Consider the following 25,259-nt stretch of genomic DNA (forward strand, 5'->3'; position numbering starts at 1 on the left):
TAACCGAAAGGGATTCTTAAAACTTTTAAAAATCAATTTTTAATTGTTATATGTTCATTCAAAATATAGCTATGTTTCCATGTCTGTTGTTGTAATGCACAGATATTTGTGATTTTTCTAATGTTGAAAAATTTTTGTCAAGTTTAGGGACTAATATATTACATTATATTTCTCCAACCAATTTCCTTACGGATCTTCCTGCCTCCATTTTGTAGCGTAGTTTGTTGGCCTGTGGTCAACGGAAGGCTGTCAAGATGCAGGTTTGGTGGTATGTCATACTACCTGGGCTCGGCGTCCAATATGCAGCTTTTGTATTACTAACGCAGCTAGGTTGGGTAAAAGCTAAAGCCAGTTTTTCTGAATTCAGAAACGGGGTGAGCATTCGATTTAATTCCCCTGGCGATTGAACAAGTCGTCTTATAAAAAACTTTCATGTTGTCTTTTTCGGTAATTGTGTCACGAACGCTTTATTTCAGCTAACCAATTCTGGCAGAAATCATCCGCCATGATCTGAACTACTTGTCTAATTTATTGAGGAATGACTGGTACGGTACATTAAATGAGTCTCACTAAATTGCGCAATACAGAGTCCGGTGTCACGTGTACGGTCCGTTCTGCGTGAACCATCCGTTCTGACCGATTGTACACGCAGCAGACGCGTGAATGAGCCGTTCCGTGAATGATCCGTTCTTATTCACCTGTACTGTTATATTTGGCTAGTTCATTTCCTACCACATTATACATTTACTATGATGGGGATAAAATTCATGTGTTAATTGATAATTTTGATAGAGAATCAGTGTCAAATTACAACTCGACGCATGGATGAACCTACCGTGGACGGGCCGTCGTTATTCAGCTGCTGGCTACTATTTTAGTATTTATTTTACTAGGCTAGTGTGTTGATATGGCCACCTGAGGCAAATCGCAGTAGAGGTGAACGTCTATAAGATATGAACACTTTTAAAGATTATGTTTGAATTTGCAGTATGTTCTCAACGGTGCATGTTTATTAAAGGCTACGAATGTACTGATGACTCTATAGAGACGGGCTGTACACGCCGGAAGTCTCAGGTTTGCCTGCGCTTTGTGCGCATGAGCAGAACGGATGGTTCACGCTCCGAGTGGTACACGCCACACCGGTCGCAAGTTAACACTGGAAATGGTCATTCCCAACAAAATGGGCTGATATGAAAGTGAAATATATTACTAGTACTATATAATTAACGTCCTTGATACAATTAAACAAGTTGTTTCAGCCACCATGTTGGCTAGAGGCTCTTAATTCTCAGCCAGAAGAGTCGGTAGCCAACATGGCTGCTGGCCCGACAATATACAAGTCATGCCGTTCAGTTATATCAATGATATTTATAACCTTGTATATATTTTGCTTTTATATCACCCTATTTTGCTTGGAGCTACTGTTTTCTATGTTTCAATGCAAGTGCATTCAATTTCGAGTGTATTGTGCTGTGTTGTGCTATATAGTGCAATTCGGGGACACCTCTCTTGGGTAATGAGAGGTTCACACACTGCCCACCAGGCTTGACAGTAATTTCTCTGGATTTTCCGTATCATTTTCAGCATGGGGAGCACAGGAGATACCGCAGCTTTCACGACCATGACATATATCTCCGAGACAGGCGGCTTACTGGATCTGAATACGTCACAATAGTAAGTATCAGTAGCGTAGCACAGTCAAGGGAAACCCCTGCAAAAATATGTCTCATTTCACGCTGATTTTGGTTCTCCATCTGTCCTAGAACATGTTTTTCTCTTTTCATGAAAATTTTTCTTAATCTGTTCTAGGACATTCTGAAGGACTTTGCTAAACCACTTCTAGAACTGTTACTGTTACGGTACATTCATCACAGAACAACATTAGAACTGTAAAAAAATGTACTAAATGTTCTAGAATAGCTTAAGAACCGTAAGCACCCGGCCCAATGCTTGAAGCACTTGGCAAAATAGGGCCACAACTTTGACATGATATTTAGGCAATTATCAGGTCAAATGAGCTGGTAATTGTTCCATAGTCACTCCTCACAAGTGTGTGTATATATATTTTTAGCAAACTTCCAAATTTTTTTTTTTTTTTTTTTAATTTGAGCATTGTAGATCATGTAACTATTGAGGGATCATTCCCAGGCCCTATCGTTCTAACTGTGGATCCCTTTATCTTGCTAAATTGCAGTAAACTTGAGTGGCTTTATGTCTGTCATGCCCACTGAAGCTACTGAGGGGGATTTACTATCGTTTAGCAGCTTCAGTTGGCATGCCAGACATCTAAGCCACTTACTAGTAAGCTGAAATCAATTTAGCGAGAAACCCTTTGGAGATGGAGCGATGCTGTTAGATTGATCTAGGTGTGGGAAACCAATGTTAATGATGGAAAATGCTAAAAATACATTCTTGTGACCCAAATACCATGGGCTTATTATCGCACAGAAAAAGTTTGGCCCTTATAAAATCTTGGCACCCTTGGCTGAGTTTTGAAGTGTGCTTGAGACAGAGGCTTGTTGATGTCGTGTTGAGTTTCTAGTGTTCTCTAAAACTTTGGGGGGGGGGGGGCTATGAAGTGAATAGTGAATACCTCCTTGAGATTATCCCTGATTGTAGGAAAGGTAGAGTCACTCTATACACCTTCAATAGAACTCTGATTTGACCAATTTTATAACTTTTTATATGGTGAAAATCGGTTTTCACCATAGAAGCAGTTATAAAAGAGCTTATATAAAATATGATTGACATATTTTTTTCCCTCTCATTCTAGGCTTTGGCAGGCGTACCAGACAAGATGCCAAAATTTTAATACTGCTCCCACTTCTTAAGACATTACCAGTAGAAATTATTTCAAAGCTTAGTTGGATGCCAGAGTGGACAAAGTCTTGTGGACAATAATGTAGAGCAGTTTTGATGTAATATACTGAACACAAGTGTGGACTATCTTTTAGCAAGAACACAAATTTCTCCGGTCATTTTTTAATACTGGAAAAACAGCACTCAGGAAAAAAGTGAATTCAGACTCTTCATATCTGTAAAGAGTACCTTTCCTTTGGCAGAAAGACTAATGATAGCACAGGCTTGTTTATAAGATTGATGTGAACCTTTTTGAATGGCACCAGCAGTGGATTATAGTTTGTTTTATCAAAACTGGAAGGTGACTGCATAAATTAATGGCTAAAGATTCACATAAAAGCACTTTTTTTGTTGTTGTTTGATCTTAATTAATAAAAACAAATAATATTGTATTAATTTTGGAGGGGTTTCTGATGTGTTGGCTGGAGTTGCAAGTAAAAAATTCATGCATTGGTAAAATATATTTTATATTTAATATATATATGGACAAGTAAAAGTTCTGTGTAAGAAATAATTTCTGCACGTTTCTCTCTGTGAGATATTTAATTCAACAAAAAAGCAATACCAAAACATTGAACCCTGCAGAAAAAAAAGGCAACAAAAATTCTATTGTAAATACAAGGAGACCTGGATTCACAGCTTTCGCTCTGCTAAACCACTAACCCGAATAATTTGTAAAGAGCTTACAAGTAGAGATGCCCCAGTTTGACAGCCAACAAACAAATTGTCCTCAATGATTCCTTACCCTTCTTTGTTGGCATAGGTTATAAAATTGTGTAAAACTGCAAAGGAACAAATAACCTCTCAAATTTCTTACAACATTTATTCATTCTCTAGCAGTTAATTACAATCGTATAATACAATAAATGATATACACATTTGGCAGCTGGAGCCAGAAGAGGTAAAGGTAATGAACTTTGCAAAGTGGATAATGTGCTTGATGTGATTGACAGTTCAAAAGAAAAAATCTCAACATTGCCACAGTTGTCAGTGTTCCTTCCTTAGGCTTAGGACACAATGTTGTAGCTATGGTTGGGTCTCAAAGGTTTATATTTCAAATAATAAATAATTAATTTAATTTGAAAAAAAAAAAAAAAACATTATCCAGCTTGACTTTATAAGTCATCTTGGAGACCTATTGCTCAGTTATGAACATGCCAACTGACCATTAGGGTAAAGTGTTAACAGGAAAAGAAAGAAATTTATGGACTGAAGCATAAGAACTGCATAATATTATCTTACAGATAAGAAACATCATGAGAAACTTAACTCATCATCTCGGTGACGAACTAAAAAAATGACTGATATTTTGTGCAATTACTGGATAAATGGATAGTTTTCTTATGCCACTGAGTGAAAGCAGCAGCAACCGAAGGAAAATGTATCAAGAAGTTCACCCCTGCTTGCAGCTGGTATTTGAATGTGATTCTGTCCTGCATCATTAATTTTTTGCATACAAAATCACAAGAACATGATGTTAGCTTGGTCTGATAAAGCTGCAATTCCTCTGATAAATATCATTATATTATTATCAATCACTTAGTAGAAAGAAAACTGTTGAAAAGAAAAAAAAAACACTAGAAAAAAGGTGTGCCATCTCAATCAAGAACTCCAAAAATTTCTAGAGCCATAATTTGCACAATGGATTTGATAATTAACAAGTCTTAAAGACATGGGTGTTATTTGTCCCAAGTAAACCAAAGAGGAGAAAGATGACATCTAAACAATAAAACTTAAAGGGAAGTTCCAGTATCTCTGGTTTTCATTTTTTTTAAAGCTTGGTATGTTTGTATTTATGTAAAAGGATTATCCCTGTTAAATTTAACTCATTATCATGTTTCCTTATTAACTTACATTCCATACAATTACGGATATACAGGGCTCCATGCTTTTTTCCCTCAATATTATATATTTGGCAGGAACTCTATCAATGTGCTTCCATTCTAGTGATAAAAAATGAAACATCAGAATTAAGAATTGGCTCCTTTCATACAAATCTATACTGCGCCTGAGCTTTGTACACTGATGTTTGCCTCAATCTATAACCATGACACTGTCATCTGCATCATGCAATCTACAAAATAATGAGAAGTTATCAGAATCAAGTAGAGGCTCTTCTTTCTCATATTAGTCAGTCTCCTTCATCAAATGAATGACTCAGTTTGCACTGTCATCGGTGTCCAGTATTATCTTTTTTCCTGTATTTCACTGCCTGTTAGAAGAAATAAACACAAGTCTGTCTAAGTACTGCAGGTTTATGCAGAAGTTATCAAAGTTATCTGAAGTAGGAACAGTATGCTTTTCCTTTTGTATTTCTTTTTTTTTTTTCTTTTGTAGCTTTCTTTGCAAAATAAACAGCATCTTTTCCACAAACTGCAGGTTTATCCAAAACTGACAGAAAACCATCTGAATGGAGAATCATCCTTGTTCCTTTCTTATATTTTCCGCAGCCTCCCTTGTGGTGAAAAAACAACCGCATTCTGTCTGCATAATAGATCCAAAATGGCAGAAAATCCAGAAGGCGAATAAAATGATCTCACTGGAGACATAAACAACATTCTTCCCTCAGGCTAAGATTTATCCCAAACTGACAGAAAATGATCAGAAAAATAATCATCGACCAACATTTGGCCAGCTTTCTGTAGATTTATGCTACTTGGTGATACTGCAGGTCATCTTTACGCTACGTAATGTCATCGTTACGCTACGTAATGATACTGATTAGGGTTGTCTTTGTCTCGCATCATGTAGTCTCTGTCTATAAGGCTTTCAATTCTTTTCTTCAAATCTGAGGGCTGAAAAACAAAAGAGGTTTTGTCTCGTTTCTAGGTTATAGTTGTTAATTGATTGGTAAATTGATAAATAAATCTTGTTGACTTTGAATGAAATTGTTTCATAAATACCAGAAAACACCATTTCAAAGTGAAACTTGAAAACTGTTACAATCATGATTTCATGGTTATGAAAATTCATGTTGGGCAAATGTCAGAATGTATAAACAGTAGAGAACGTATCTCAAGAAATTTCATTTTTTGTGCGTGTGTCTAAGAGCAATGTTGTTCAATAGGTTTCCCCTGACAGGAAACTTCCTTAAATTTCTTTAACCCATAGCTGATCAGTGCAGGGTAACAGTGTTACAGGGAATTTCCGAATTTTTTTCAATCAATGTTCTATCAACAGACTTTACAGGAAATTTTCTTTTTTCTTAAACTCAGTGCTGTTCATAACAATGAGCATTTCCTAAATTTTTTTAACCCAGTGTAATTTAATAAACTTACCTTAACAGGAAACTTCAACTGGTTATACAGCTCTGTAATCAACAGATTGTGACTAAGCAGCTTTCTTGTTTTCATAATTCGTACGATGGCGGCGTCTACCTGGTACTGGCGATCTTGGAACACGCGCTCTGTCGTGCTGACATTTTCCTCTTGCTGGAGGGAGAGAAAGAGAAAAATTGATAAAACATACTAATCATATGTTCCATTTGAATATTAGAAAAACTAAAAAGAAATATATATATTACTAAATAAATAAATAATTAAACAAATAAATAATCATCCAGGGGCCCTTTAATTCTTTTCAGTCAACAGATAATAATTTCGTCTTACAAAATTATTTAATTTATAAGGTAGTTGTAACTTCAAAATGTTAATAAAGCCTGGATATTAAGTGATACTTCTTTTTGGCACAAAAACTTTTTTTCTGTGCCAGAATTTTCCGCACAGTCCAAATAAACTTATATCAAATTTATTTAATGCTAAAAGTGAGTTCACTGTAAGTCAAACCAGTGCAAGAACAGTTTTTACATTTCAAAGAGAAAAGCTGTCATAATGGAGCATGAACTCCTTTACTTTCTCCCCATTCCCTTTTCCCATCCCATCTTTCATGGGTAATTGCACAAGCGCACACTCACTGCTTTTGTGCACGGGGCTTAATTTGTTATTTGAGTACTGCCACTGAAAAGATGGCAGCCCAGGCTTAGTGTACACAAACACTTTCACAGTAAATGACTTTCAAAGCTTTATTATTACTACAGTTTAACCACTATTAACAAGGCCCTGGCTCTTTCTATTGGGAGACTGTATGCTGCGCGCTATCATATTACTCAATCTGACATTATTATTTGCTCCCAATTATGCAGACATCATTGGTAGACAGAATCAGAGTGTGGATTTGAATCATAATGTAGATCCAACGAACGAAAGTGTCACTTGATTCCAGTTCATTTTAGAAGAGAAGTCTTCATAACTATCCCACCAGCTGAGCCAGCAAAGAGGACTGACGCAGGAGGAAAATATAATAGAGTAAAACACGCCTAAACATCTTGACGAAGTGCAGGTAAATCCCAAGACCCATATCATATTTTATAGAACAAAGTAACACACCAACAGTTGGAGTTATCTTTCATTTATCATAAATCTGTGCACAGACACAAAAAAAAAATAAGCATAAAATTAGTTTCAAATTTCCATCCCTTCACGGAAAATAACAGACATTCAAAACTAATCTGAAAAGGACAAAAATCCCAACTCGAACGTCATCTTAATAGGAGGAGACAACATGCAGTGTACAATGCAGACATTCCTGACGTAGAGAGAAAAAAGGAAAAAAAAAACTTGCACCAATCGTATCAAGAAGAAATCTTATGTGTACCCCACCAGTGGCAGCATGTCTCTGAGCAAGGAACTGGGCCACACCATAAAGGAGGAATTACTGGTCTGCAAGATCTGCCTGGAGAACTTAACCAACCCCAAATCCCTGCCATGCCTCCACACCTTCTGTGAGGCCTGTATTGGATATTACATGGAACGCCACCGCTCCACTGACCATCGCAAATTCTCCTGCCCGATCTGCCGACGCCAGGTGTTCGTCCCCAAGAACGGCGTGGAAGGGTTTCCCGACTGTTTCTTCGTGACAAGCCTGTCGGATATCATAGCGCAAACAACCATGGAGAACATATGTCGTATTTGTAAGCTGCAGCAAGTGACCAAGAAGGCGGAGAAGGTGTGTGTGGAATGCTGTATCAGTTTGTGTGCTGACTGCGCCACTCTCCACCAGGGGACGCCTCTGATGAAGGACCACACTTTCTTACCAGTGCTTGCAGAAGGTAATTATTAGTACAAGATGTAAAATTTTCTCTCTCGAGTGTGAGCACAGTAACTGCTATCTAACAAAGTGTTGGATTTTGTGATGGTAATTGTAACAAGCTGTGAGAGATACTGTAACAGGCTGTAGAACTATAACAGAAATTGTTATAACAGTACTGTTGTTGAGCAAGCAGTTACTGAAAATTTGCTTTGTAAATGGGAAAGTTTTCTTCAACAAATCTTTCACTACTTTAAGCCATACTATTCTCCTTAAAAAAAAATGCATGCTTACATAGTTTTTTTTTCTCTCCAGATGGCACAGCACAAAGCAACAAACAAAACTTCTGTAAGAACCACCATGGAGAACAAGTGAAGTATTACTGTGAGCCCTGTAACCAGTGTATCTGTGTGGCCTGTACCTTACTGGACCATCGCGGCCACACCCTGGGAGAGATCAAACAAGTCCTCCAGACCTCCACCCATGACATAAAATCTCTCCTCTCCATCTCCCAAGACACCATCACCACCCTGACCACTACGAAATCCGAGCTGGCTGACGTCCAGTCTGAGCTGACCGACTGCATGGAGCTGGTCAAGACTGACATCAGGCGCTCAGTGCAGTCCATCATTCAGGCCATCAATGAGCAAGAGACGCAGCTGCTTCGGGAGCTGGACGAGGTGTACAACACCACGGCGACGTCCCGAGACCACCTGAGAGTTGTCCGCGCTATCGAGAAGCTGCAACTGGCCCATGATTATGCGACCAATATGCTGGCCAAAGAGACATCACCGCTGATGCTGCTCCAGAATAAGAAAGATGCTAAAAATGGTCTGGAGATGGCGCTGAAGTTTGAGGCGCCTGACATTAGGCAGCATATCTCCAAGCTGGAGCATCGTACTCACTTCATACCAGGGAGGTAGGTAGAGACCACATCAATCACAGTTTGTACAGAAAATATTTTAAAACTAAAACTTCCAAGAAAAATTTTCTCTTTGGCCAGAAAAAGCATTCTTTCAAAATTTTCATTTCAAAAACCCAGTTCACTCATTTTTTTAAAATAACATTTTAACTCCAATAAGAAGACACTGATTACATAACTGTTTATTACGTATGATGAGAATATTGTCCCTTTTTATCTATGCCAAACATCAGTGTTTTAACATTTTCAGATATTATTATTATTATTTTATTATCATCATCAACAGGTTCAGTATCAACCTTGGTCACCTAATGTTCTGTACAGTACAAGAAGACCAAGCCGTACAAGACCTCACCTTCCAAACCCACCCCACACCCACAGCAACCTATAGTTCCACTCTATGTGACACCCACGGCGAACCCTTCACTATAGCACCCACAGGAGAGACCAACAAGCCTTTTGCCAAGGTGGGGCATGTGGTCATACTGCCTAATCGTCAAGTGGCCATCTTGACCTCTCTGGACATATACAGGTAATATGTGGAGATGTGTGAAGGAGAAGCAATTATTATTACTATTATAAAAATAATAACTGAGTTAAAGTTGAATAAATTTGACAAAGTTGATAAATGTCACACCTACTAGCATAAAACTTTTGGTCTTAGAATCTTTTACAAAAAAGGTCTCTTGGTCCAACTAAAGCACCCTTAACCATTCTCCATCATAATTTCAGGGTTCACGTGTTTGATGAGCAAGGGGTCCTCTCCCACCAGTTTGGCTCCGACAGAGACCTGCCCAACCCGACGGACATGTGTGTGACCCCCCTGGGGCAGCTGGCCCTCACAGAGATGCACAGTAAGAGGGTCAAGGTCTTCACCCCCCAGGGGGAGCTGGTGTACGAGTTCGGGGGTCAGGACAGGTGCCCCTTCGAGTTCCTGGCAGCCATAGCATGTAGTGACCAGGGACAGTTCTATGTGTTTGATATGTATGGGGTGCATCTTAGCATCCACTCAACGCAGGTAGGGGATGACGTTTAGATCGTTAAAGTAATCATTCACAAAATGCAAACAATAGTGTTCTAGATAAGCTGACCTTATCATAAGAAAAGAAAATTACAATTATCAGGAGACTGGAATTCAGTTAAAATTGCTGTCACTTCTATACCTCCTGATGCACTGCCTATACTTAACACTCCATCTAAATTAATGAAGTTCAGTTTCAGGTAACAAACCGCAAAGAAACAATAAAAAATTAATAATGTTAAAAATACTCCACTTTCCCTGGTACAGCATATTTACATATCTCCCTTTGATCCCCAGGGTGATATTTTGGCCATCACTACCCTGGAGGACAGTGTACCCCGCAGTCTAGCCAGCTGGCACCCACTACTGTTTACTACCTCAGAGAACCAGATAGCCATCTACAGGTAGGTTCTCTTTGGAGATTTCCCAAATACATCTTTGCTTGTTGTTATTAAATGCTTTTGTGATACTTTCTTATTTAACTACTATAATTCTGTCATTATCTTTCATTCAGCGCTGTATGGCAATAGATGGGTCTGCTTCACATATTATTTTCAAGTAAACAAAATTGTAATAGTTCGTTATTTTATTTCATTTTTTTTATATTCATATTAACATTTGCTTAGGGAAAAACTATTTCAGTGAACTCCTTTTTAATTCCTTAATCTTATATCCTTTATTGTACCACCAGCGTAGGCGCTGGCGGTACACATGGTTTTAGTCCCGACCCGTATGTTCCGCCGGCTCCGCCGGCTCCTGCGGCTCCGCCGGCTCCTGAGGCTCCGCCGCCAAGTCACCGTTACCGCTTCTCCTCCTAGACGGTAAGGGCCTCCATACCCATCTCTTGGATTTAGGTCACCTATAATCTCAACTCGTTCCACGTAAAATTTGGGCTTTGTCAGTATTGGGGTCTAGGTGTGGCACTCATTGCAATGCACCCTTGTCCAAAAATGGCAAAATTAAATGCTAATTATCTCCCCTACGGAAGGAATTATGGGAAAAAATTCTACAGACAGCTTTCCAAAAGTCATATGTGTAGATTTCAAATATGCCCTTGGATTTGACCTTTGACCTTTATTTCAAGGTCAAACGGGCCAAAATTTAAAAAAAAACAAAATTTTTGCTGAAAAAAAAATTATTTGCGGTCTTATTCAGACACCACAAAGACTTAACTAATAATATTAATGGAAAGTGTTACCCTTCGGGTCATCTTTCATCTCCGTGAATTTGGGGTCAATCGGTGCATTTTCACGGGAGTAGCGGCCATAAGATATCGAAACTGAAAACTGTCTCTAATTCGGGAACCGTTAATGCTAGACACCCATTCTTTTTTGCATTTTGTAGGGCATTTAAAGCCCAACACTGGAGGTGGTCTCCGTTTTTTTGTATTCCATACGGTTTTCGAGTTACGCTGTATCAAAAAGTACATATTGGTGGTGAAAGCTAAATGTGCAGTACGGTAATGGATAAAAAATTTTGAACTCCGGAAAAATAAAACATAAGGCTTGGCAAAGCAGACAACTTGTGGTCAAAAATGACATTATTTCATCAAATTTGAACATCTGGAACTTCAGAGCACCTCCCATTTCAAGAATTTTGACCAAAATGACCTTTTCTTTATTTTAATTAATTTTTTCTGTAGGAAATTTATGGCACATTATGATAACTCCAAAATTATAACATTTAGTCCCTTATATCTCCAAAACTGGCAGAGATAGGTCCATAGTTTCTATTGAACTTGAATAGGAAGTCATATGCTGGCAATCTACATGTGACCTTAAAATTGACCTTTCACCTACTTTTCACCATGAACTGAACTTTGCAAATTTTGCTTCCCTTTTATCTCCAAAACTGGCAGAGATAGGTCCGTAGTCTCTATTGAACTTGAATAGGAAGACATATACTGGCAATCTAAATGTGACCTTAAAATTGACCTTTGACCTACTTTTCACCATGAACTGAACTTTTCAAATTTTGCTTCCCTTTTATCTCCATAACTGGCAGAGATAGGTCCATAGTCTCTATTGAACTTGAATAGGAAGTCATATACTGGCAATCTACATGTGACCTTAAAATTGACCTTTGACCTACTTTTCACCATGAACTGAACTTTGCAAATTTTGATTCTCTTTTATCTCCAAAACTGGCAGAGATAGGTCCATAGTTACTATTGAAGTTGAATAGGAATGGTACATTATGGTAACTCCAAAATTATAACATTTAGTCCCTTATATCTCCAAAACTGGCAGAGATAAGTCCATAGTTACTATTGAAGTTGAATAGGAAGTCATGTACTGGCAATCTTACTGTGACCTTGAAATTGACCTTTGACCTACTTTTCATCATGAACTGAACTTTGCAAATTTTGCTTCCCTTTTATTTCCAAAGTTACGCTGTATCAAAAAGTACATTTTGGTGGTTAAAGCAAAATGTGCAGTACGGTAATGGATAATAAATTTTGAACTCCGGAAAAATAAAACATAAGGCTTGGCAAAGCAGACAACTTGTGGTCAAAAATGACATTATTTCATCAAATTTGAACATCTGGAACTTCAGAGCACCTCCCATTTCAAGAATTTTGACCAAAATGACCTTAATTTTAATTAATTTTTTCTGTAGGAAATTTATGGCACATTATTGTAACTCCAAAATTATAACATTTAGTCCCTTATCTCTCCAAAACTGGCAGAGATAGGTCCATAGTTACTATTGAAGTTGAATGGGAAGTAATATACTGGCAATCTAAATGTGACCTTGAATTTGACCTTTGACCTACTTTTCATCATGAACTGAACTTTGCAAATTTTGCTTCCCTTTTATCTCCAAAACTGGCAGAGATAGGTCCATAGTCTCTATTGAACTTGAATAGGAAGTCATATACTGGCAATCTACATGTGACCTTAAAATTGACCTTTGACCTACTTTTCACCATGAACTGAACTTTGCAAATTTTGATTCCCTTTTATCTCCAAAACTGGCAGAGATAGGTCCATAGTTACTATTGAACTTGAATAGGAAGTCATATACTGGCAATCTTAAAGTGACCTTAAAATTGACCTTTGACCTACTTTTCACCATGAACTGAACTTTGCATATTTTGCTTCCCCTTTATCTCTAAAACTGGCAGAGATAGGTCCATAGTTACTATTGAACATGAATAGGAAGTCATATACTGGCAATCTAAGTGTGACCTTGAAATTGACCTTTGACCTACTTATTATCATGAACTGAACTCTGCTAATTTCTTTCTCTTTTATCTCCAAACCTGGCAGAGATAGGCCCATAGTTACTATTGAAGTTGAATAGGAAGTCATATACTGGCAATTTACTGTGACCTTGGAATCGACCTTTGACCTACCTTACGATGAACTTAACTTTGATCGTACCATTTTTAGTAATATATATATCTTTTGCATATTTTGAAAATTCTTGTTGATTGCATTTTTACAGCTTGTCAAGCACAAGACTGGTGGCTGTGTTCCTTATTTTGTATATGTGGGGGTCTATACGAATGCGTTTGCTCCAGCTGGTGGTACAATATTCGGAGGCGGTATCGCCTCTCTGATCCTCTAGTTTAACTATGTTCTGAATCAGGATGAGCCAAACCAAATTGAATCAAATTATTTTCTAAAAAAGATTTTAAAAAAATATTTATTTACAGAGAGAACCCAGACAAGCAGCTGCAGCACATAGCCAACTACAAACAGAATCCTGATATCCAGGTACCATTCAAAGAGTGTTCAGCCACATGCTTAGACTCCCAGGGTAATCTCTACATCATGGACAACCTGGACAATAAACTGTACAAGATCAGTCTAAAGGGAGAGGTGTACAGCATAGACCCCACTGGTGGTGAGGGGTTCACACAAGTGATCAGCATGGCAGTTGACAGAGACAATGCGTTAGTTGTGATTCAAACACAATCACCATCTCACCCAGCACAACCTGCTGTGTATAGAGTGTGCACTTACAAGCTTGGATGAAGGACAATAAAGGTGCAGACAATGGACCTGAAGTCCAAGGAATCTGTGGATTTGTCATAAAAAGATTTAGACACGAGGGGGGAAATCCTGAGAGCATACCATAATACTGACCTACTTATATGCTAAGAGTGCATTAAAATATACAGATAACACTCGTAAAACAATTTAATCAAGAGCCAGTTTCAAAAGTTTGACTTCAAACAGAAAAAAAAAAGATTATAATAAAGTAAACTCTGCGCTTAATTTTCCAATAAATACTCACAGTTTCTTTCATCTGTATCTGGTTGATCTTGATTCTGAAGAGTTTGTGTTTGAATTCGTTGTTAAACTTAAACTTATCTCCAGCATCCACATCTTTGCTCTGCAAACAAGAGCCAAAAAGTGCAGTCATTAATACTCTCAAATTTGCAGAAAATCTAGACACAAATTCAAGTTATACATAAAAATGAATAAGCCCATGAAAAAAATCATGATATCTCAACATAGACAATTCACACTGACAAAAACAACTCGAACATAGGAGAAATATGTCAGACAGGGCAGAAAACCCAAAATACACCTCCTGGGGTGGAGAGAGAGGGGGGGGTCCCTGTAGGTCCTGTTACACAGCCCATAAACAGCTTCTTAAAATACTCCAAAAACTGCCCCTTTAAGTTGAAACCCTCCATCTTACCTTAGGACTCTTAATCAGCACTCTGGCCCGCCCACACGCCAGAGACTGAAGGGTTCTCTTCAGCTCCCCATCCTCTGCAAAGTTATAAATTATAAATTACATATAAAAATATATATCAGTGATGATTGTACAATGAAATGAGAAGTAGAAATGTTTTTTTTTTTAATAAATAATAAATCATAAACATAATTACCATCTTTTTGAGTGTAATATCAGCATAAATAATAATTGTGATTTTTATTAGTTTTTATTATTTCATTATAAAATCTTATTTATGAGTTTTTATTATTTCATTATAAATTCTTATGCAGTTATTTTCCAGACATAAACAAGATGATGAAAGACAATCAAAGTCCATTTCTTAGAGTTAGTCCAAAAATAGTTCAGAAATAACTACAATCCGTCCCATCTCACCTATTGCTGTTGCCTGTTTTATTTCCTCAAATGAGAAGACATGTCCTTCATTAAACATCAACAGACAAAGGGTTTGGAACAGGGACACCTGGAGTTCTTTATCTCCCTGAAAACAGAATTTAAGTTTTATAAATAAAAAAATCTTTGAAATTTTTGGAATTGCATATAATAAAAAAAATTAATTAATAATGTTTGTACTTGTTCCCACCCCCTTTTAAATACGTTGCATACAATCATGCATTCACCAGCATAGATGCAAAGATGCGCACGCACGCACACACACCTGCACCACCCGCACACACACACACACTCACCCCAGCAAAGGTTGCCCGTAGCACACAGTGTCCCAGCGTAGACTGCCACTGTAGTTTCCTACCGCTGTGTTTACCCAGGTAGAACTTGGTGAAGATTTCCTGATACTTCACCATCTGGAATATGGGAGTAGGAACAAACCTCAGGAATAATAATTGGCCAAAGGTATACAAAATATTAGCATTAACACCCCCAGATGACATGTTCCTCAAAAACATTTAAAAATGGAATCAATAACCTGAATTTTGATCATGACATCAAAGAAAGCAACCTATGGACTATTTTGTATATTGCCAACTTCTGCAGCTGAAGTATACAAATATACATCACAGGAATCTACTGACAATTTTAAAAAGGCACATTCAGACACGACGTGTCCGATTCTTTCTTTCTCCACACCGGTCCAGCATACCTGTATATTAACCAGTATGTTAATATCCAATATATAAGAAGCCTTAAGAAGTTTACCTCAGTGGGCAGGTGGACCTCCATGGGGGTATAGGTGGGCCAGTACCCCATAGTGAGGATATTCACATTCAGATCAATACTCCCTGGTACATCTAGATTACTGGTATGCTAGAAAATATATAGAGAAATGTAACTTATCAACATACGTCAACATCAAGTAGACAATGACAATGGATACAAATTATTATATAAATATATGTCAAATAGACAGTGACAATGTTTATAGGTTTATTTGATTGATAGAAACATGGTCTGAGAATTAGATCTTAGCCATTGTGGATATTTTATTACCTTTAAATTCTACAATCCAAACTGTACAAGCTGCTTATTATTATTATTATTATTATTATTATTATTAAATTACCTGTCTAAAAGCCAGCATGATGTCTTTGGACAACTCCATGTCCTTCAACATTATTATAATTATTATTATTATTATTATTATTATTATTATTATTATTATTATTATTATTACCTGTCTAAAAGCCAGCATGATGTCTTTGGACAACTCCATGTCCTTCAACATTATTATTATTATTATTATTATTACTATTACCTGTCTAAAAGCCAGCATGATGTCTTTGGACAACTCCATGTCCTTGAACATTATTATTACCTGTCTAAAAGCCAGCATGATGTCTTTGGACAACTCCATGTCCTTGAACATTATTATTATTATTATTATTATTATTATTATTATTACCTGTCTAAAAGCCAGCATGATGTCTTTGGACAACTCCATGTCCTTAAACATTATTATTATTATTATTATCTGTCTAAAAGCCAGCATTATGTCTTTGGACAACTCCATGTCCTTGAACATTATTATTATTATTATTACCTGTCTAAAAGCCAGCATGTCTTTAGACAACTCCATGTCCTTCAACATTATTATTATTATTATTATTATTATTATTATTATTATTATTATTACCTGTCTAAAAGCCAGCATGATGTCTTTGGACAACTCCATGTCCTTCAACATTATTATTACCTGTCTAAAAGCCAGCATGATGTCTTTGGACAACTCCATGTCCTTCAACATTATTATTATTATTATTACCTGTCTAAAAGCCAGCATTATGTCTTTGGACAACTCCATGTCCTTGAACATTATTATTATTATTATTATTATTACCTGTCTAAAAGCCAGCATGATGTCTTTGGACAACTCCATGTCCTTAAACATTATTATTATTATTATTATTATTATTATTACCTGTCTAAAAGCCAGCATGATGTCTTTGGACAACTCCATGTCCTTGAGCATTATTATTATTATTATTATTATTATTATTACCTGTCTAAAAGCCAGCATGATGTCTTTGGACAACTCCATGTCCTTAAACATTATTATTATTATTATTACCTGTCTAAAAGCCAGCATTATGTCTTTGGACAACTCCATGTCCTTCAACATTATTATTATTATTATTATTATTACCTGTCTAAAAGCCAGCATTATGTCTTTGGACAACTCGATGTCCTTGAACCTTATTATTATTATTATTATTATTATTATTATTATTATTATTATTATTATTACCTGTCTAAAAGCCAGCATGATGTCTTTGGACAACTCCATGTCCTTCAACATTATTATTACCTGTCTAAAAGCCAGCATGATGTCTTTGGACAACTCCATGTCCTTCAACATTATTATTATTATTATTACCTGTCTAAAAGCCAGCATTATGTCTTTGGACAACTCCATGTCCTTCAACATTATTATTATTATTATTATTACCTGTCTAAAAGCCAGCATGATGTCTTTGGACAACTCCATGTCCTTAAACATTATTATTATTATTATTATTACCTGTCTAAAAGCCAGCATGATGTCTTTGGACAACTCCATGTCCTTGAACATGCCCTCCAATTTACTGGTGAAGCCACCTCCACATTCTGAAATAAATTGTCACTGTTTTTATAAGGCAGCACAAATCTATGATCAACCATATAAATATTTCATAAACTTAAAGTATTCAATTCTAGTGATGGTAATGTTGATAATAATAGCAATAATATTTTTTTTTCAATTCTTTTTTCCTTAAATTAGGGGAAAACCTGACAAAAAGTCCTTTCTGCCAAATAAAGATCTAAACATATGCTTTAAATTGGTCACAACCGACAATAACAAAACTCTCAAGCCTTCATTACCCTGCTTTAACTTCGACAGCATAGATTTCTCTGCATCTACAGACGCAGACTTCCCAACTAACAGTCTCTTGGCCAAGTCTTTCTTGTAGAAGGCCTCAAAGACATCCTTGCCATGGATAAATCTAAACAGCACCATGATCTTGTCAAGCAATCTCTCTAGCTCCTCCTCCGTTGCTTCCTTGTTGCCAGCGCGCAGCTTAGAGTCCACATACTTGGCTGAAAAGAAGAAATGAAGTGCTCAGTAATAAACAAGGGACTGATTATTCACAGCTCACAGCTTAAAGTCTACATACTTCACTGACAAGAAGAAATGAAGAGCTCTGTAATAAAGAAGGGATTTTTTACATAACGAACGTTACACAGCTTAGAGTCCACATACTTGACTGACAAGAAGAAACAAAGTTCTTGGTTTGAAAGAAGGGAGTTATTATTCAAAAGTGATGGAAAATGTTTTGAAATTTCAAATTATTTGAATTTCTATATAAAGCTAATAGCATTTTTAATGTCATAATAAGATCATTTTACCAATACGTACTGATGCATTTTAAATGCTACCTTTTTAACTCTCATCGTATACCATATCACTGTAACCAACAGATATCTTTTTAATCATACAGTAAGATCATGTCACTGATGCAATTTGGTGTCCTTTTTTTCCAGTTTAACATCTCACCTATAAATTCTGCCGGCTTATTCTGCCTTTGGTTAATAAATGTCTCAAAGGCCTCCTTCACAGCGTTCACAAATTTTTCATTCTTGGCAAAGCAGACAGCAACTATATTGTCTATTCTGTCCTTGAAATCTGAAAATCCAAATTATTATATATTTTTTGTAATATTTTTTGTGAGGCACTGAAATATCGGAGTGCTAGTAACACCCTGTATAGCATAGCCAGCCGTTGCTTGAAAGTAATTATTGTAATAATTGTAATTTTGAGTCCTTAACACAACTGACAAAATACTTTGCTAAATCATTTTTTCTACCTGTAATGCATATATTTACAATGATTTCATAATCTATAAAAATTTCAAACTGTAAGTTAAAATACCTGCCTGGCACAAGCTATATCTTTTAATATCTTATTACTTTTATCAAAGGTAAAGTTAAGTGAATCCCTTACCCAGCAAACTCTGTACCATGTCTCTGTCCTTATCTGGATCATTGTCTGGGTTTATGACGATCATTTTCCCAGATTTCTGAAAATACACAGAAGGTACTTATTGCCAGTAGTAGTAGAAGCAGCGTCCAATATATTTTAGAATATAAGGTGCAACTTGGGGCATTCTGTAGTAAGTTTTGCGTGCCTATAAATAACTGGTCTTTAATAGCACGTTACAATTAACAATTTAAACAGAATATGAGTGAATGAAAAAATTAATGAACATATGACATGATCATACACCATTACCTTAATATATGATGCACATGCCACGTAGAGTTCTTTGAGGCCGTCTTTCACTCGGCTAAATAACTGGTACATGAGCGTCAAGTCTTGGATTCTGTTTTGCTCCAGTAACATGTCAAGTCCTAGAGGAAGATATCATTGACTCACACTTTAGGTTTTTGTGTTCAGTCTAATATCATTCAGTGTTAAAACTTACCTCCAGAGTCTAAAAATTTTACTGACCCCCATATAAATGTGTTAAAAAGCAATGAGACAAAAGAAGTGGAAATTCAGTCTACTTTGAACCTCAGACATTCACCTTTCTGAAAATGGACATTTCAATGAACCACAATAAAATTAATAACTAAGTCAATGGTTTATTCGGCCTACAACAAAATATATTACATTTTACTTAGCCAAATAAGAATATGATAAATATTTGACAAAAATATACTGATACATTAAGACTAAGCCCAGAACGGTGATATTTTATTGTTTTTGTTCCTGTACCTACCTTTTTGTAGTATTGCAGTTAAGTGGTGCTCCAAGAGGTTTTTCTCCACACAAGTAACCAGAGATTTCCTGAAATAACACATCACATCAAAAATTATTATTACTATAATTTCTCTCTCTCTCTCTCTCTCTCTCTTTCTCTGTCTCTCTCTCTCTCTCCACACCCTTCTGTCTTCAACTGCAAGTTGTAAAAAATAAGAATTCCCATGTCACATTCTACAGTGTTGAGACAAAGCGTAACCTTTTCAAAAAAAAAAAAAAAACATCCTTTTTTTGCACTTTCATTATTGCCATTATTCAATCCAATCCATATGCCTACTGTTACATACATTTGTGTTATGACAGGGTACAATTTCAAGAAAATACACATAATAAACTGACTTATATATTACATATATGCATTTACAAATTTTACAGATCTATAAGCTATGTATTCATGAGTCCCTGTATGGAGCAACAGGGAGGGGATCAGACACTAACCTTGTACTCTGATCTAAGTAGTGATACAATCTCTCCGTTTCCTCATTCAACCTTTTGTCCACATGTGACAGGTACTCTGGAACCTGGAAATAGACCCAGTTAAATCAGATGATACACCATGACAGACTGGAACTTTCCAGTGAACTGGTCACTCAGACTACCCATCGGTCACTCAGACCTGAATTGCCCTGCCACTTAGACATATCTGCAGTAGAAGGCTTCTTAATTAACCTAATAAAAAACAAGTATGAAGTTTAACTATCCTCTGTTCCACAATGGCTGTCTTACCTCTCTCTCATGCATGAGTTTCTGTCCCTCAGCACAGTATAATCTGTCTGTGGCAGCCAGGAACTTCACCTCAAAGGCTTCCTGGTAGATCTGGGAAAACACAAGACAGTATCACAATAACTATCAAAATTATTCAGGGTGTTTTACATATCTGAACAATGAAGACCAGTTTGTTTACACTCTGGGGCTGTTTCTGGAAAGGGCTTGTAGTATACTTTTAGGCCAAAAAAAGTAAGTCTACCTCAGTTAAAGATATATATATATATATATATATATATATATATATATATATATATATATATATATATATATATATATATGATAGTCTACCTAAAATGTATCTGTTGTTCTAAAACATGTCTTTTTATCTTATAAAACTGGCACAAAGTTTCAATTCACTGGACTATAACTTATCTATGTTAGGTTAAAGTACAGTAAACCTTTAATCAGAAAGTTCACACGAACTTTTAGACTAAAATCCTTTTCTGAAAACAGATCACAATTTTTTTTCCACTCTACCAATGGAGTGGCCTCTACCTGTAGGTCTGACAGCATCCTCAGTAAACTTTTCAGCAGCAGTCTGTCCACTGCCTCTCCGTTCCTCTCTCTCTCTATCAGCATCAGGAGACCATCCACTGTTCTGGTCTGGACTATGGTGTTACTGATGATGTACACACGGAACAGCTCTAGACCCATGTCCCTGGAACATGGCAATTATACCAGTATTAAAATAAATAAATTATTATATAATTTAACTAATTAAAGACCTGAAAATCTGAAGATGATGATGATGAAATGATAATAACAACAAAAATTATCAGTGGATAAATGAAATAAGGAGGCTAAACTTTCCTCCGGATTTTCTTTCTTTTTCTTTTAACAAAATTTCCCGCAATCTTTCAATTTTTCTATTACTAAAAAAATATTTAATAATAAAAATAATAATAATTTAATAAATTTTTTTAAAAATTCCTTACCAGATAGAAGCAATGGTGGAATTCTGTAGCACATATGTTCTATCCAGGAACAGGAATATACTTCTTATCATTATCTGGAAAAATGGAAAAACATGATTTGGAATGTTTTGATATCCCACTAGCTCGATGACAGTATAAACAACAGATATTTACCATAGGTGATATCTAAATTGAATCAGGTAGGGTACCAGTTTCCCCTTCAGCAACTGAACTCAATCTAGCATAATTATATTTTTACACTTTTAACCTAACAGCTGTAAAAAATATAACCTTTTTCAGACACAAATGACGCATCTTCAAAAATCACACCATTTTTGTTATTCTTAACAGTATTAGAAAACAAATCTATGTACTTGTGAGCTCTTTGCAAGGATGAGATTGCCATTTAGTGAAAAAAGTCAGAAAATATGGCAGATGTCTAAGGAGCCAACAAGGCTAATGATATTTTTTGGTTCCTAAAAAGTCAGAAATCCACTAACAGAAAAATTTCATCCCTGAAATCTAGGGAACTTTGAGACCCTTAGTCTCTTACCACTCACTTACCATTTGTTCACAGTGGGCCTGCCAGCAAGTGTCCATTAACTTCAGGAACTGGCCACTGTCCATCGTCTCTGTGGCAATGGTCAAGGAAGCATTAAATAATAAGTATACATTTTTGCCTAATGATTATTTCTTAAAAGTCATTAATTTCTGCCTAATGAATCTATACCAAAAACAACAGATTTTTATTTTCAATTATTTATTTGATCTTTAATTCTTTCTAAGGACCCATTCCCAGTGACACCATAAGTCTACAAAGATCAATCCAACTCTGCAGGAGCACTCGCAACCACCTTAACTGACAGACACGCCTCCTCCTGGCACTGAGTAGAATAAACAAAAGCTGGAGATTACACGAGTATGTTGGAAACAAGAGGAGGCGTGTCATTCACTTCAGCTGATTGCACTCAGCGAGTATCCCCGCAGAGTTGGATCAATCTACATAGACCAATAGCGTTTAAGAGCACATTCAGAACAGCTTACAGATCCGGGGATCAAATATGGCCACCCACTATAAAGCTTGTCGCTTAATTCCCAATTAGATACTGAATAGATTCTCCAAGGGGGTTACGCAATAAGCCATATTTGATCCATGGATCTGTTAGTCAGCTCTTCTGAATATCCACTGTGGGAATGGGGTCTGAGATTGTGTTATCCCCAGTATTCAGGCAAGGATATCCCAGGAATTGGTGTATATTGTCCCTGACGTGATCCTCACACACTGTCTTCAAGTTCTCATACAGGGTGGCTGACATCTTGTGAGAGCACATGTTTTCTACAGCCTGGGAAAATATTAAAAAAAAAAACACTGCTACTGTTATCAAATAAATATCTGAGACCCAAGTAAAAAATATGAAAACACATGACAAATAAGCCCTAAGTCTTTGTGAACAGGAGGAAATATGTTTTCATTTTAACACTGTATGGCCAGAAACAGATAAGAAATTTTGTAAATATAAGTCCCATACAGTCCACAAGGCAACTAAAAATATCTTGAACAAAACAAATATTCATATGGTATAAACATTGGGCTGCCATTTCATGAAATAGTTGGAAAATATGGCATAGGGTCCAGGGGGATGATTTTGAGTATAAAAAGTTGATTTTTTTTTTAACAATACAGAAAGACACGATGAAGTGGCCATCAAGTTCTACCTTATACAATTCTTCTAAACTTGACTTTATGGAACATTTCTTGTGAATGGCCTCCACTGCTTCCTTCAACATCAGCCATGTTTGTTGCTGGTAGTTCTCTGGGAGCTTTGGTTTTTCTGGAAAGGAAAAATAGTGATTAAATGGTAGTAGTGGATCAGATCTACAGGGCTTTTGCACCCCTGCCATGTCTAGTTCACACTGACAGGACTCCATTTCATGTCAGCAAAGGGCTACTTTTAACAGGTAATTTCACCCTTCTAAATGCCTACAAGCAAGTATTTACTAGTACCTGTGGGATCTCGACCTTAAGGATCTTTTCTGTGGGCCTTTGTTTGGATTGAGTCCCTGTAAATGGAATTCTCCCTCTCGTTATTTCCTAGAGAGCTGCCTGTTATTTCTTTAAACATGGGCCCTTTACTCCAAATAATGAAAGGTTACTAATAGTTTCTTTCTTCTATTAGCCTAGTTCTATAAATTGCATCAATATACTTTTTACCCAGTGAACTTGCTGAACACAAGGGTCTTTAAATTTGCTGGCCGAAAGCAAAGACTGGTAAATGACTGAACAAATTTATAAAACTTTATTCAATTTGGCAAAGCAACAGTTTTGCTGGCATAAAAATAAATGCATGGTGCCAATGCTTGGTATAATAGACTGCTGCTAAGATGTCCTTGAACTATGATTTCCATTGCTCGTGCATGCTTGATAACACTTCGAGAGAAAGGTGAAATTTGTAAACAACTCTGTGCAGTCAGGAGGAAAAATATCCCCGATCTCTCTAGTGAATTTACACAGTCAGATTAGCAAACAAATGCGACATTGAACTGTATGCCATCAAAAATAAATTTTCTTCCTGTTCTCCTCTGCTAAGCTTTCACATGGGTGTTTTAATTAAGTGTTGTTACTTACAGAAGTCAGTAATATCATGAATACAGAGTGGAACTTGTAATCCATACCACACATTTTAACTTTTATATTTTGACACCTAAAGTAGAAATCATGATCAAAGAAGTACTTAAAATGACATCTGTATACTATATCTGTTTGTGACATAATGAATAAAATATGATAATTTTATTTAATGTCAGTTTTGCAACATGCACAATAATACGTAGCTATCATAAGTTTTGTGCTTGTTGTCAAACTGACAATGTAGGGAAATAAAACTGTTATTACTTAATAATGCTTTGACATATGTTTATCTGTCTGTACCATATGCAAAGAAAAGGAAGAAGAATAGTATATACTGGATAGGTTTTGACACAACTGTCTGAAGTTTGTTATGATTTTTTGCAAACAAAGTGTTGCTATTAACTTTCCTTTTGACAGGATGCAAACTGCGAGCATCTGCAATAAAATGAAATACGGGATGGAAAATTCCATTCTCAAAAGTTGCCATTTTTTTAACGAGTCTAAAAATAGTATAAATACGTGTGGAGAGTCACATGTTCTTCTAGAACTTGCGCTTCGCGTTAAAAAACGCAATGCACAAAAATTAAGGGTAGTCATTTACTCACCCTTGAAATTTTTAATCACAAGTTTTTTAGTAGTTCCAGGTTTATTAGTCACTAGCTGAGATGCATGTTTATTGAGTCCATTGCTTGGGCTCGTCAGAGCCGAGAAATTCGCTCGCTTTTGAGAGTCTGTCATTTCTGGCGAGGAATCGTCCTGACGGCTTTTTTTACTTGCAGGAGTGTGGTGAGAGGGGGGCACTTGGTTACTCCCGCTGAACCTTCTCTTCTTGTGGTGATTGTTCTCCTCCGATTTTCGCTGATCGTGCAGCTGTGGCTCAGGCGCCTTTGACAGAGGCATGCATTCCGGTGATGGGGCCACCGTATGGCCACTGTAACCAAGGATTTGGGATATGCGTTTGAGACTCCGAGGCACTAGACAGCAAGATGGCGACGTGATTCTCGCGAGATCTGAAGTTCCATAAGTTGACGCTAGAAGACGCTAGGTGGACAACCAAGATAGACCAAACTGAAATATTTGAGGCAAGCAAAGGCAAGCAATACAAGGCATAT

General features: G+C 36.6%; 2 protein-coding genes and 1 long non-coding RNA gene across 4 annotated transcripts; 2 read left to right on the forward strand and 1 right to left on the reverse strand.

The window, feature by feature from the left end:
* Nucleotides 1–182: 182 nt before the first annotated feature.
* Nucleotides 183–3,255, forward strand: LOC147759390 (uncharacterized). The gene is made up of 3 exons (XR_015331276.1): nucleotides 183–374; nucleotides 1,585–1,674; nucleotides 2,774–3,255. It is a non-coding gene; the product is annotated as an uncharacterized LOC147759390 (long non-coding RNA).
* A 408-nt stretch (nucleotides 3,256–3,663) lies between these two features.
* Nucleotides 3,664–25,175, reverse strand: LOC106180270 (cullin-4A). Its single transcript, XM_086996490.1, has 21 exons — nucleotides 24,753–25,175; nucleotides 23,235–23,350; nucleotides 22,757–22,861; nucleotides 22,083–22,151; nucleotides 21,540–21,613; nucleotides 21,100–21,262; nucleotides 20,563–20,652; nucleotides 20,275–20,357; nucleotides 19,796–19,863; nucleotides 19,306–19,424; nucleotides 19,018–19,093; nucleotides 18,571–18,699; nucleotides 17,898–18,113; nucleotides 17,557–17,642; nucleotides 15,738–15,845; nucleotides 15,272–15,385; nucleotides 14,958–15,063; nucleotides 14,544–14,617; nucleotides 14,133–14,231; nucleotides 6,138–6,290; nucleotides 3,664–5,654 (listed from the first exon to the last, which is right to left on the reverse strand). The coding sequence occupies exons 1-21, from the start codon at nucleotides 25,045–25,047 to the stop codon at nucleotides 5,559–5,561; spliced, it is 2,439 nt and encodes an 812-aa protein (XP_086852616.1). The 5' UTR covers nucleotides 25,048–25,175; the 3' UTR covers nucleotides 3,664–5,558.
* On the forward strand, nucleotides 6,290–14,143 carry LOC106180271 (uncharacterized). 2 transcript variants are annotated; one of them, XM_086996492.1, is made up of 7 exons: nucleotides 6,290–7,197; nucleotides 7,409–7,966; nucleotides 8,260–8,863; nucleotides 9,153–9,398; nucleotides 9,599–9,884; nucleotides 10,185–10,291; nucleotides 13,549–14,143. In XM_086996492.1, exons 2-7 carry the CDS (start codon nucleotides 7,528–7,530, stop codon nucleotides 13,868–13,870), a joined length of 2,004 nt encoding a protein of 667 aa, XP_086852618.1. In that variant the 5' UTR covers nucleotides 6,290–7,197; nucleotides 7,409–7,527; the 3' UTR covers nucleotides 13,871–14,143. The 2 variants fall into 2 exon arrangements, with proteins under 2 accessions (XP_086852618.1, XP_086852617.1); XM_086996491.1 differs by having other exon boundaries at nucleotides 6,290–7,966.
* Nucleotides 25,176–25,259: the final 84 nt, after the last annotated feature.

The sequence above is a fragment of the Lingula anatina genome, chromosome 10 (genome assembly GCF_051362555.1).
Source record: "Lingula anatina isolate TDL-2025a chromosome 10, LinAna3.0, whole genome shotgun sequence".
Lineage (NCBI taxonomy): Eukaryota > Metazoa > Brachiopoda > Lingulata > Lingulida > Lingulidae > Lingula > Lingula anatina.

Coding starts and splice junctions, on each gene's coding strand:
- LOC106180271 (XM_086996491.1), top strand. CDS start 7,528: ATGTCTCTGAGCAAGGAACTGGGCCACACCATAAAGGAGGAATTACTG. Junction 7,967..8,259: donor CTTACCAGTGCTTGCAGAAG/GTAATTATTAGT, acceptor TTTTCTCTCCAG/ATGGCACAGCACAAAGCAAC. Junction 8,864..9,152: donor ACTCACTTCATACCAGGGAG/GTAGGTAGAGAC, acceptor CATCATCAACAG/GTTCAGTATCAACCTTGGTC.
- LOC106180270 (XM_086996490.1), bottom strand. CDS start 25,047: ATGCCTCTGTCAAAGGCGCCTGAGCCACAGCTGCACGATCAGCGAAAA. Junction 20,358..20,562: donor AACTCATGCATGAGAGAGAG/GTAAGACAGCCA, acceptor GTCTATTTCCAG/GTTCCAGAGTACCTGTCACA. Junction 14,618..14,957: donor AAAACAGGCAACAGCAATAG/GTGAGATGGGAC, acceptor ATAACTTTGCAG/AGGATGGGGAGCTGAAGAGA.